Genomic DNA, 13,558 nt, shown 5'->3' on the forward strand with positions numbered 1-13,558 from the left:
ACTTTGCCTTTGGCAATTAAGTACCGCCACTTGACCTCTACAACTCTGGTCCAATCAGCCCAATTGTAGTTAGTATATTAATTCAGTTAGAACAATTACTACCATCAAATCTGACTTACATAAAAAATCAATCAGGATCCTGGGTCTAGCTACACAAATTTGTTTCTTACCGTTGTTGTGAAAGGTGTGTCCTCTGGACACTCCATAAGTGGGACTGTGGGTACAATCTGATATATCCATTCTAACATGCCAATTTCCCTAAGCCTTTGGATACCTTCTTCTACAGTATACCAAGGCAGTTCTGATGTTTCCATTTGATTCAGTGTAGGCCACTGCTTAATCCATGCTTCAGTGAAGCAATCAAACTATTTCTAACCTCTCAAGATGAGACATTGAATGAAGAATCTGTGCTTAGTGGGTCCATATCCATAAACCCACACTGATCCATTACCGCATACCCTTAATAGCCATTCTCCCACATATTTCCCAGGTTTCTGTTAGTACATATAAAAAGAATCAAGCAGTTCTTTTGGTCACATTTTGTATTTCACCTCTTAGGGCTTGCTGAGACATAAGTCTAGTTATAGGTCTAGAAGCAAAAGTAGGTGGCAGAGTTAAGTCTTGGGGTCATTCAGCAATGTCTTGTAAGGTATCTTCTTCAGGCTATGTCCCAGGCAATGCCCCAGGCACCACCCCAGGCAATCTTAGACAAAGACTCTTCGGACACAGCTGGATTAATCTCATCAGATGGGGGTGGAACAGGTAATAGCTTTACTAGGGAAGTTGGTTTAGTAGACCAAGATGAAATAATCTCTTCAGATGGGAGTAAGAGGGCTGGTTCTGTTGGCGGGAGTGAGTCAATGAAATTTAGGAGTTCAATGTCCCCAGCTTGCTGATCATCTGCCCATATGTTGTAATTCAGCCACTCTTACGATGACTCTTGGTTTAATTTTTGGCTATATCAGCTCTGTTACTACAAGAAATAAGGTTTTCTTTCAGGTCACAAGTGGCAACTTTCAGGTCCTGTATATAGCACTTGAGCTGTGACTCTGAAGCCTTGAACATTCCTTTCTTTCGCCACTTTGTCTGCTGAAAGTAGAACTGACCGACCAGCTTTCTTATACTTCTTATTCTGACAAAATTGTAGAAAAATATCAAATATGCAATTACCCAGAGGCTTGTTTCTCACAAATATTTAATCCAATGGTGGTGATATTTTGCACATTCCTATTGCCACTTCATGCCATTGATTAGCAGGGTCCCTTTAGTACTGGAGACAGAATCATCAGCACTTTTAAGATTAGTCAGAGTTGAGAACCAATTTAGAAAACTTATTCTTATAATTTTGTTCCTCTAGAAACTCTCCTGGTACTAAATGCTAGCTTCTCTAGAAGACCAAAACCAGTGAAGCACATATATAAACATAGAGAGAGATAATTATTTCAAGGGAATGGCTCATTCAGTTGTGGAGGCTGGTAAGTTCCAAATCCGTGGGTTAGGCATTAGGCTGGAGGCTTCTCCTAATTCATATGGTTGCAGGGGATGATGAACCTAAAATCAGCAAGTCAGGTGGAAGATTGCTGGCTCAATGAGTTGTTCTCTGAGTTGCTGAAGCTGTCGAACCCCTAAATTTGCAGGTCAGGAGACAAGCTTCTGGCTCACATCCAAACACCAGAGATCAAAGAATGAGGAGTTGGATGCAGGATCAAAAGAGAGAGAGATTTGCCAGAACATCCATACATATGGGATGCGGGCCACACCCAAAAGAAACTCCTGTGAGCAATTGGCATGGTTGCTCACATCAGATCACAAAATGGAGGATGATTACATAATATCTGCAAACCATTGAGAATCATGGCCTAGCCAAGTTGACACAACTTTAATCGTCATAGTATCTGTGTCAAAATACTGGCTGTGGTATTCTACTTTTTTGTGTGATGCTATCTTTGGGGGAAACTGGTTAAAGGGTACTTAGGGTCTGTATTTCTTACAACTATATGTCATTGTACAATTATCTCAAAATAAGGCATTTAAGTAAAAAAAAAATCTGCTTTTCTAAACCCTTGAGACATGTCTCTTTCCTTCTCAGTCTCCATTTTAGTTTTCCATCTTAGTACTGGAATTGTCACAACTTAAGTTCTCCATCCTTGTATCTTCATTATTTGCATTTATCCTTTAAAAGATTTCCTCGATTCTTATATATTTAAATATCATATATGGAGTATTTGAGTATGAATCACCATGGATGCATAAGATGGTAGGTAGAATTTAATGAGTATGATAGCCAGACTCCAGCATAGCCCCAGTGATTCCTCTCCTCCTTGTGTTTATGACCTTGTGTAGTCCCTTCTTGGATCTGTGTACGTGACCAATAAGCAGCAAAAGTGATAGTCTGATGTCTGAGACTAGGTCATAAAAGGCACTATGGCTTCCAGTTTATTCTCTCTTTCTTGGATCACTTGCTCTGGAGGAATCCAGCTGCCACGTCAAGAGGGTACTCAGCACTCTGTGGATAAGGCCTCATGGCAAAAACAAAAACAAAACAAAAAAAAACCACGGGTCTTTTGAAGCTAGCATACAGCTGAGGACTCCTGCCAATAGTCATGTGAGTGAAGCATCTTGAAAGCAAATCTTCCAGTCTACTCCTAATCAAGTTTTCAGATGATTGGAGTCATAATCCACAATTTAAATGAAACCTCTTGGAAAAGCCTGAGCCAGAACTACTCAGTCATGTCATTCCCAGCTATCTAATCACCAGAAGCTATGTGAGATGATGCGTGTTTGCTATTTTAAGCTACTGTACTATAGGGTCACTCTAGAGTGGTTATGAGTCAGAATTGACTTGACAGCAATGGGTTTTTGTTTTTTTTATTCTAGGGAAACTTATTACATTGCAATATGTAACTAACCCAAAGTGAAACAGGATATTTGCAAAGACTGTATGTATCTCTCCACAAAATACTATTCAATTACAAAGAGAGAATTTGAGACATTAAAGTAGACAAGCCTAGTAGACTCCAACTTGACTAGGTGACAAAGAATTACATATTTATTGCCTCTTTCTCTTCAGACCAACTAAAATTAAGCTCCATTTAATCAGGCCATTTGCTCTATTCACTGATATAAACCATGTTCACATAACAGAGACTTGTACATAGTAAGTACTCATAAAAATTTGATGAATGAATAAATGACTACCAAATCACATATGTACACCTCTGTTATTACCAAGAACTTAAAAAGAAATTGCTCTTTTGCTAGTGAAAATGTTATTTTTTCTCATTTATTTAAACCGTTAGCACCACTGATCATTAGTTTTAATTGAATTACCGATACTTTTCCCCAAATCTTTGTATTTCAAAGCCAAAATTATCTGTAAGGGGGAAGATTTATTATACAAAGTTTAGAACAGCTACTCAGAGGTAAAACATTAAATTTAAACTAGTCTAGAACCTAGGAATTACTTTAGGGAAGGTCTATGAAAAGTGGTTGTATTAGTCCGCTTTGCTGAATTAAAAAACAACGACAAATTTCTCATTACCTACAACAACAAGCAGTTATTGCTTGTGTTACTTTTATGCATCCATAGAGTTCCAGATTTTAGATAGGCTGCAACCCTGATACATATGCTTGTCATTCTGGAACCCAGGCTAAAGGAGCAGCTTCCTTTGTGAGACATGCTAATTAATTCTCTAGGTAGACTAAAATAATGTGATACTTCTTAAAGTATCAATGACGTGCTCTCAGTTCTGCTCACATTTCACTGAACAAGGAAATTATGGCCAACCCCAAAGACGTTGGTGTAGGAAAATATACTCTTCCCACAGGTAAAGGGGAGGAGAGTGAGTATTTGCCAACATCAATGCCTTCTCTTGCATTTTTACAGTTCCTTATAATCAGAATTGTTGGCATTTAATACTCTTAAGGGAGAGTTGGGTTATTCAGAGTTCATGAATTTCTCAATTTCACTTTTAATTCCTTCCCACACTTGAACTCTGCAAGTTATTTATTTTCATCTTGTAGAAATACTAAATGCATCTCCTGGTACTCACAGCAAGGCCTAGGATATGTCTGGCTCAAAGTGTTAGTCAGAGCATCTATTTCAGTCTCCTAGGCCATGGTAAAAACTTCAAATATTCCCATACCTGAAAACTCATTCATAGCCCATACTACCAAAACTAATGAAGTTAGGAGAAATCGGGGGTATATTTCTTGAGATATCTTGCCTTTAGGTTCAATCTTGTCAGAGCCAGGGTAGTATGTGATGAATTCCACTGATAAGATACCCCTCCCTCTAAAACCTGTAGTTTGTGCCATGTATGATCCATATTTAGACTAATGCATATCTTTCCATTTATTTCAAGCTTGTTTTATTTCATTGTATGTTGTATGTATATATAAACATAACATACATTCTGCAAATTTATAAAATTTACTTCTAGAAAATATTTATCTTATAAATATTTACTCATACAGAAAAATATTGAAAAAATTGGATTTCACCAATCAAACTGACTATAATTTTTTGGGGGAAAAGCAAAGCCTCTGAAAAATGGTAAAAATATACTGTTCTGTGTATCTTTAGTTTATCCCTCTAGATCTACTCTCTTTCTCTGTTCTCTGCCCTGGGAATCTGATGTGTATGTATTACTTCAAGAGTATCTTTAGCTCTCCGGTTTCTAGTTGGCAGGAGATCTGAAGGAAAGAGGAGAGTGAAGTCAAGCTGGTTATTTCCCTGGCTCTTTGCAATGAAATCAGCTCAAGTGGGCTACACCCTCATTCAAATTAACTGGAAGAGTCTTATCACTTAATCCCCCTGTTTTCATTATGATGCCTGTCCCTTAGTTATGAATTGTAATGCTAAATCCTGAATCCCTGTGTTGTGATTTTTCTGGAACATAAATCTCCAATCTCCTACAAAGGGCAGATGTGGGTGGTGGGGATGCTGTAAGCCTGAGAATCACTTTCTGGCTACAAGGCATGTGGTGGGGTGGGGGCTGGGGGAACTAGACATTCTTTCTTCCTGTTTTTCAGACTAACCTGTGACAGTATCTAATTGCTCCCTGTTGGTTTGCCTTCCTGCAGTTCTTTAGTGTGACATTCAAGTTGTTTCTTGACTCCTTCCCCTGAAGTAACTATAAAGATCTAAAGACTATAAAGAAAAAATCTTAATTAAAATCTTTCCACTGAAGCCAAAAAATATTTGTTTGGGATGTTTTCAAAGGATGATGATATAAAATGATCACATTTTCATATACTGTTGAATGAGAGGTCTCAACTTCAAATTCTCTTATTGGACAAGTGGATAAGCTCAAAGATTTAAAAAAAAAATTCCTTTTGTTAGCAGCATGATTCAAGACCTGGTGCAAAAAAGAGCTATATCACAGATTAGATTTTGCTCAAATGAAAAACGACAAGACAGCCTCAAACCAGTTCTTTCTATTTTGAAGCAATTGTTATTATCAACTTTAAAACCTGATACAGTGACCCACTTCTGGCTGGAATAGGCATCATTTAAAGAGTAAGGTGTGCTCCAATTTTCCTTGGCTGAATGTCATTTTTCCTTTGCTCCCACATAGGAGAAACATGCTTTTGCCTGTAAAACTAGCCCGTGTAGCTCTACAAAAAAAAAAAAAAAAAATACAGGTACAGATAAATCACCTTCAAGTGGAGGTTTCTAATAGCACTGGAGCCAGGGAACAGCATCTGTGTTTTCCCTGGCTTTTGCAGTTGAAATTGGATTTACTAAAACTAAAGTGCCTCCATTTACTAAACATAATTATTTGATAGCAGTAATTCCAGATGCTAAGCTTAGTAGCTTTCCATGAGCTCTTTGTTTTGTTCTACCATCACAACCAATAACTAAAAGCCTACCTTTAAGCCTTTAAGGTTTGAAACAAAAACAGACTTTGTTTAGCTTAATCAACAGCTTCATACAGCTCAATAGACTTCATCTTTTGCCTTCCTAACATGTAAGATGAATTATTTCTGGTTAACTGAAAGAACATTCAGTGAAACTTTCAGCAACCACTTGCTGCAGAAACAAAATCTGGATCTCTGGTCCTTAAGACAGGCGTGTGGTAAGTGATTTATTAACTGTCTTGAAAGTGCCTGTATTTTGAATAATAGTAAATTCAGCAATCAAAACATGAATGAATAAGAAGTAAAAAATTCTGGTATGAATGTTTTGCCATAAAAGGGAATACCTAAGCATTCTTAGGTCTACATTTTCTATCATAAGACGCAGGGTTATTTTTCATATTTAAACTTGTGTTGAGGTAGTCTGCGGGACTAATTTTTAGGTTTATAAGCTAAAAATATTTTGAAAGGCTGTAGGTCTTCTATTGTCTCAGTATTCATATTTAGCTCAAAGGAAGGTTCTTGCATGGATCACCCTAGGTTGTGTTCTAAGAAAATGCGTGTGCGGGGATATGAAAACCAGATCTAGGCAAGGATATGGTTTTCCTAAGTCTCCTTTGTGTACTTTTCCACATTCTTAAAGACAGTGTGCCGTATAGATACTAGGTAAATGTATTTAAACCAAAAAAAAAAAAACCAAACTCGCTGCCGTCGAGTCAATTCTGACTTATAGCGACACTATAGTTTTACCATTGATAATTGATTGCTGTCCTTTACCTAAATATTTTCACTATGTAGCATATGTTTTGCTGCAATACAAGTACAGTCTTTTTTATCATTAAATCAAATTCTTCAGATTTCTGGAAATGCATTACTTCCTAAAGAATTTAGAAACAAGATACGAGCTTTTTTTTTTTCCATATTCACCACCTATTATCTCTGTAATTAATAATTTACTTAAGTATGATTTTTTTATAGATCTCTTTGTCTTGTAATTTGGGCTCCATTCTGAAGGAATGCTCTAAGAAATGCATGCCAGTAAAAAAAGGTTCTGTTGTTAAGAAGAGTCTTCTAATGTCTCTAATTGCTTATTTTAATAAAGTGAATATTAGAATATTATATATTAATGATGAATGTGAAAGGCTTAATACTTTTAAAATGCAAATATTTTATTTTATTTTGGAACAAGACAGTCCAAACAATCCATCACAAACTGCATCCTGAAAACTAGGTCCTCTTGTGAGATTTTGACTTGGAGCAGGTGCAGTTTCAGGTTAAACATCTGATCCACACTCACTGCACTGGAGCCTGAGAGCATCTCACAAAGGTACTGATGCTGTAGTTCATCTGCAGTTCCTTACTCACCTGCTGACATCTCTCTTGGAAACCTGCATTTACAACAGAACTCAGCATTAATCTAAAGGCATTAAGGAGGGACATTGCATCAAGATCTGTAAACAACCATTGACTTTTAAAGTGATATGTATCAAGGCCAAAAACTACCTGTGCATTTAAAAACATTTCCTATAATAATATCTGCTTCAAGTGCTGAGGAGAAAATGTGAGATCTTTTTTAAAAAATAATTAATTAATTTTTAAAGTTAATTCCTGCCTCCTATCCATTCTTATTTTTGTATAAGAATGGAGGAGTCCTTGGGTGATGTAAATGGTTAATGCACTCGGCTACTAACTAAAAGGTTGGAGGTTTGAGCCTACCCAGAGACCTCAAAAGAAAGTCCTGGCCATCTACTTTTGAAAAATCATCCATTGAGAATCCTCTGGAGCACAGTTCTACTCTAACACACATCGGGTTTTCATGAGTCAGAATCAACTCCACAAGCAGCTGGATTCTGGGTAACAATTCCGGAAAGTAATACAGTACAACCTGTGAAAGCCAGAACCAATATGAGGCAAAAACCTGTCAGAGAAGAAAAATTAAAATATTTTCCATTAAAATGAGTGATAGAAAAGTGCTGTTATGGATTGAATTGCGTCCCCCCAAAACATGTGTTAACCTGGCTAAGCTATGACTCCCAGCACCATGCAGTTATCCCCTACTCCTTGATCTCATGTAACCATCCCATGTGCTGGAAATCCCAATCTCCATGACACTAACGAGGCAGTCATGCCGTTAAGGCAAATGTTTTAAATTAAAACAATTCTGGTGAGTCAGAATAATCTACTTAGCCTAATGCCTGTGGCCAGTCAATACAAGGTTTTTCCACAATTATTATTTTTTCAAAGGTTTAAAGACACATGAAGATTTATATATTTGAAAGTTATAAGCCAATTTTCTGAAATTGTTCTAAAATTGCATTTTTTCTGAGTTTTAAAGGAATATAGATTTGTCAGTTATCTGCATGTGTAAAGCTATTCTGAACCTTAAAATCACTGCATCCTTGAACTTAAAATTGGGATAATAAAGTTTTAGCTGAAGTTTTTTTGTACTGTCGTATGACATCTAAATTTCCAGACATGTGATAAAAATATTTATTTGTTTAATCTCATGACTTTTTTGGTATTTCATGATGGCCCAGAGTAGTTAGAAGGTGTTTTTCAACATCAGATGCTCCATTTCCCTGTGATGTTACCAAATTTATCTTTGTTCATGTGTCTAAAAGAAACTTCTTCTTGTGTTCTGAAATTTGCTACAAAGATTTCTAAAAATGTCTTTGAAACTGTTTTCAAAGTAGTTTTTAGAAGTCTTTCATAAAATTGAAGAATATTTTCAAGTCAAGGACTAGTGGCCAGGCTGAATCTAAGATGTTCCTGTCTAGTATAAGCAAGTGGGTTAGAGTAAGCAGCCATCTACTTCTGTGAAGGATTGAAAGGCAGCTTTAGTAGTTTTTACAACATGCACATCTCATCCCCTCTCATACCATCACATCCTGAGTGAGGAATTTTTTTAGAGAGGAAGAAGACTAGAAATAACATTACTCTTTCCTGGAGAAGAAGAGTATAGTGTTGGGGAAAGATTTTGCTAAGGGGTTTGGAGATATACATTGCCCAGTTAATTTTGTTTAGGTATGATCAGCCCTCCCTCCATGGATCACTTTGTTATCTGTTAACCTTGAAAATGTGGATTTAAGTCTAAGCTCAACTCAATTTTTCCCCTCAAGTTAGAAGAAATTATCAATGCTTTCACCCAACATAAATACCATTATTTCTCAAAGATATTGAGTTTTCTAGCCTAATCTCTAAAGATGTTGTTAGGTGCCGTTAAGTCAGTTCTGACTCATAGGGACCTTATGAACAAAAAGAAAAAAAAAAAAACAAAACACTGCCAGGTCCTGTGCCATCCTCACAATCATTGTTATGTTTGAGCCCATTGTTGCAGCCGCTGTATCAATCCATCTTGCCAAGCGTCGTCTTCTTTTTCGTTGATCTTCTACTTTACCAAACATGATGTCCTTCTCTAGGGACTGATACTTTCTGATAACATGTCCAAAGTATGTGTGGCGTACTGTGGCCAAACTTGCTTCTAAGGAGCATTCTGGTTGTATTTCTAAGACAGATTTGTTAGTTCTTTCGGCACTCCATGGTATATTCAATATTCTTCTCCAACAGCACAATTCAAAGGCACTGATTTTTCTTCAGTCTTCCTTATTCATTGTCCAGCTTTCACACGCATATGAGGTGATTGAAAACACCATGGCTTGGGTCAGGTGCACCTTAGTCTTCAAGATGACACCTTTGCTTTCTAACACTTTAAAGAGGTCTTTTGCAGCAGATTTGCCCAATGCAATTCGTCATTTTATTTCTTGACTGCTGCTTCCATGGGTGTTGATTGTAGGTCCAGGTAAAATGAAATCCTTGATAACCTCAATCTTTTCTCCATTTATCATGATGTTGCTTATTGGTCCAGTTGTGAGGATTTTTGTTTTCTTTAAAAAAAAAAAAAAACTTTTTTTTTTTTTTTTAATGTTAAAGTGTAATCCATACAGCCCTCACAACTTTCTTGGTTTTAAACTACTTAGTATTCCCTTGTTCCGTTCCAACAACTGCCTCTTAGTCAATGTCAGGTTCCTCGTGAGTACAATTAAGTGTTCAGGAATTCTCATTCTTCTCAATGTTATCCATAATTTGTTTTGATCCACACAATCGAATGCCTTTGCATAGTCGATAAAACAGGTAAACATCTTTCTGGTATTCTCTGCTTTCAGCCAGAATGCATCTAACATCAGCAAAGATCCTCAAAAGATACTCTTGCTTTAACTTTTAAAGTGCTCATAGAAGCTGAAGATGAGCAAGGAGGAAATAAACACATTTTTAAGGAAAAAAAAATTAAGGCAAAGCATATCAGTTTTGCCCAGAGGAAACCAAAAGCAATTAGTGCCAGTCATTGTAAAAGAAGCAAAATCAGTATTGGTAGTGTTAATGAATGCATTTTCTGCAAGATATTGTGCAAATGAGAACAGATTGTGGAAAGAATGGACCCAGGATTCAGAAATAAAATTGCGCTCCAGATGAAGCAAAAGATTCCATGGTAGAATCACAAAAGCATTTGCGAGTCAGAGCAACAGGGACTGGAGACAATAGGATACGGGCAGTCTTGCTGGGACAAAATTTGACACTATCAATTGCTTTTGGCAAGGTAGTAGACATCAAGAATCACAACTGAAATCTACCAGAGTACGAACTCTTAATTTACACTTGACTTTTGTTTATATCTTCAGCCAGAATATAAAACTGAGTCTGCACCACAGTGCTAAATGAGTTTGGACAAGGGAAGATGAAAAATGTCTTCTACACCCTACAAAATGTGGCTCCTTCAGAACTATTGGTTGTAGAGGTGAAAAGGGAGAAATTGGCCTATAAAACAGGAGGCAGATTTTGTATACCATACTTGCTCAAATAAGAAATGCAGGCTGCTTATGGTGCAATGTGTCTCCTGTATGATTAGATAACTAGAATACACAGCTCAGAGAACCAGCACTACTAGGAAGAGAAGATCCCATTAACAATGGTGCTCAACTGTACTCTCAAGGTATGTAGAAATACATGGGGATATTTTGAATTGTCACAAAGACTGTAAGTGCTCCTGGAATTTAGTTTAACTGGAGGAAGTGCTGCAATATACAGGAAATAACACATAAATGAGAATTTTCTGTCTCCAAATTCCAATGGGTTTCTTGAATAATGCTGCTTATTGGTTACCAAATTGGCCATATACGTGTAAAGAGATGATGGAAAAGTACAATATCATTAGTCAGGACAAGGCCAGTGGTTAACTATAGAACAGACTGTCAATTGCTCATGTGCAAGTTTCAGCTGAAGTTGAACAAAACAAGTTGACGAAAACCAAAATACTACCTTGAGTACATCTTGCGTGAATTTAGAGACCATTTCAAAAATGGATTTGACACACTGAACACATTGAACAGACGAGTTGTGGGATGACATCAAGGACATCATACATAAAGAAAGCAAAAGATCATTAAAAAGAAAGAAAAGACCAAAATGGATGTCAGACGAGACTCTGAAACTTGTTCTCGAAGGTAGAGCAGCTAAAATGAATGGAAGAAATGATGAAGTAAAAGATCTGAACAAAAGATTCCAAAGGGTGGTTAGAGAAGACAAACTAAAGTATTATGATGAAATGTACAAGGACCTGGAGTTAGAAAACCAAAAGAGAAGAACATGCTCCAAATGTTTTAATCTGAGAAAACTGAAGAGAAAAAATTAAGCCTCAAGGTTCAATACTAAAGGATTATATGGGCAAAATATGGAACTATGCAGGAAGCATTAAAAGAAGATGGAAGGAATACACAGAGTCATTGTACCAAAAAGAATCTGGACATTCAAACATTTCAAGGAAATGGTATATGATCAATAAATGCTGGTATTGAGGGAAGAAATCCAAGCTGCACTGAAGGCATTGGTGAAACACAAGGCTCTGGGAATTGACCAAATGTGATGTTTCAACAAACAGATGCAGCTCTGTAGGTGCTAACTCATCTATGCCAAGACATTTGAAAGACAGCAACCTGGCCAACTAAGTGGAAGAAATCCATATTTGCACCCATAACAAAAAAAGGTGATTCAATAGAATGCGGAAATTATTGAACAAAATCATTACTATTACACGTAAGTAAAATTTTGCTAAAGATCATTCAAAAATGGTTGCAGCAGTACATTGACAGGGAACTGCCAGAAATTCAAGCAAGATTCAAGAAGTGAATGTGGAAGGAGGGATATCATTGCTTGTGTCAAATGGATCTTGGCTGAAAATAGAGAATATCAGAGAGAAGTTTACCTATGTTTTATTAACTATGCAAAGGTATTTGACTAGGTCATAACAAATTATGGATAACACTGCAAAGAATGGGAATTCCAGAACAGTTAATTGTGCTCATGAGGAACCTCTACATTGACCAAGAGGTAGTCATTGGAATGGAACAAGGGGATACCACTCATGGTTTAAAATCAAGAAAGGTGCGAGTCAGGGTTGTACCCTTTCACCATACTTCTTTTATCTGTATACTGAACAAATAATCTGAGAACCTGAACTATATGAAGAAGAACATGACATCAGGTTGGTGGAAGACTCATTAACAACCTGTGTTATGTAGATGGCAAAACCTTGCTTGCTGACAACAAAGAGAACTTAAGCACTTACTGATGAAAGTCAAAGATCAGCGTCTTCAGTGTGGATTATACTTCAACATAAAGAAAACAAAAATCCTCAAAACTGGAGCAATAAGCAACAGCATGATAAACAAAGAAAAGATTGAAGTTGTCAAAGATTTCATTTTACTTGGATTCACAATCAATGCCCACAGATGCAGCAGTCAGGAAATCAAATGGCATTTTGCATTGGACAAATCTGCTGCAAAAGACCTTTTTGAAGTGTGAAAAAGCAAAGATGTCACCTTAAAGAGTCAGGTGGGGCTGACCCAAGCCATGGTATTTTCAATTGCCTCACATGCATGTGAAAGCTGGATGATGAATAAGGAAGAAGAATGAAGAAATGATGCCTTTAAATTATGGTGTTGAAGAAGAACACTGAATATAGCATGGATTACCAGAAGAATGAACATCTATTTTGGAAGAAGTGCAGCCAGAGTGCTCCTTGGAAGCCAGAATGGTGAGACTTCCTCTCAGGTACTTTGAACATGTTATCAGGAAGGACGAATCATGCTTGGTAAGATAGAAAGGCAGGGAAACAGAAGAAGATCCTGGAAGATATGGATTGACACAGTGACTGCAACAATAGGCTGAAACATAGCAAAGATTGTGAGGATGGCACAGGACTGGTAGTGTTTTGCTCTGTTGTACATAGGTTTGCCAGGAATGGAACTGACTCCATGGAACCTAACAACAGCAATTCCAAAGTATTTTTTAAGTGATGGGCTAAAAAACAGATATAGGAAATTTAAAAAGGTAGAAACAGGAATATCTTATAAGATAGGATTCAAAAAGATCAAATAGTGGAAAATTCAGTTTATTATAATAATCATTATGTGCCATAATAGGCACAAAACAATCAAAATTAGCAGACTTTCAAAGTACAGAAACATATACTTTGTATGTTGAAAGTGCTGAGAGAAATTGATATAAACCAATGTAGAAGATATTGACACAATATTAATCAAAAAGATTAAAAAAGAATGAAGATTTGAAAATATAATGTGATTGAATTCATTTATATGTGTGTATATATAAAGTATGTTTGTTTTTATACTACCAACAGATAAGA

At 36.7% G+C, this 13,558-nt stretch overlaps 1 protein-coding gene across 1 annotated transcript in view; it reads left to right on the top strand.

Moving 5' to 3' along the window:
* The first annotated feature begins 665 nt into the window (after window positions 1–665).
* Window positions 666–13,558, top strand: part of LOC100662581 (sulfotransferase 1 family member D1) — a 120,890-nt gene continuing 107,997 nt past the window's right edge. The window contains exon 1 of the mRNA XM_023553229.2: window positions 666–762. Coding sequence (XP_023408997.1) covers window positions 666–762 — 97 coding nt within the window. The remainder of the gene's footprint in view (window positions 763–13,558) is intronic.

Source organism: Loxodonta africana, chromosome 5 (genome assembly GCF_030014295.1).
Source record: "Loxodonta africana isolate mLoxAfr1 chromosome 5, mLoxAfr1.hap2, whole genome shotgun sequence".
Classification (NCBI taxonomy): domain Eukaryota; kingdom Metazoa; phylum Chordata; class Mammalia; order Proboscidea; family Elephantidae; genus Loxodonta; species Loxodonta africana.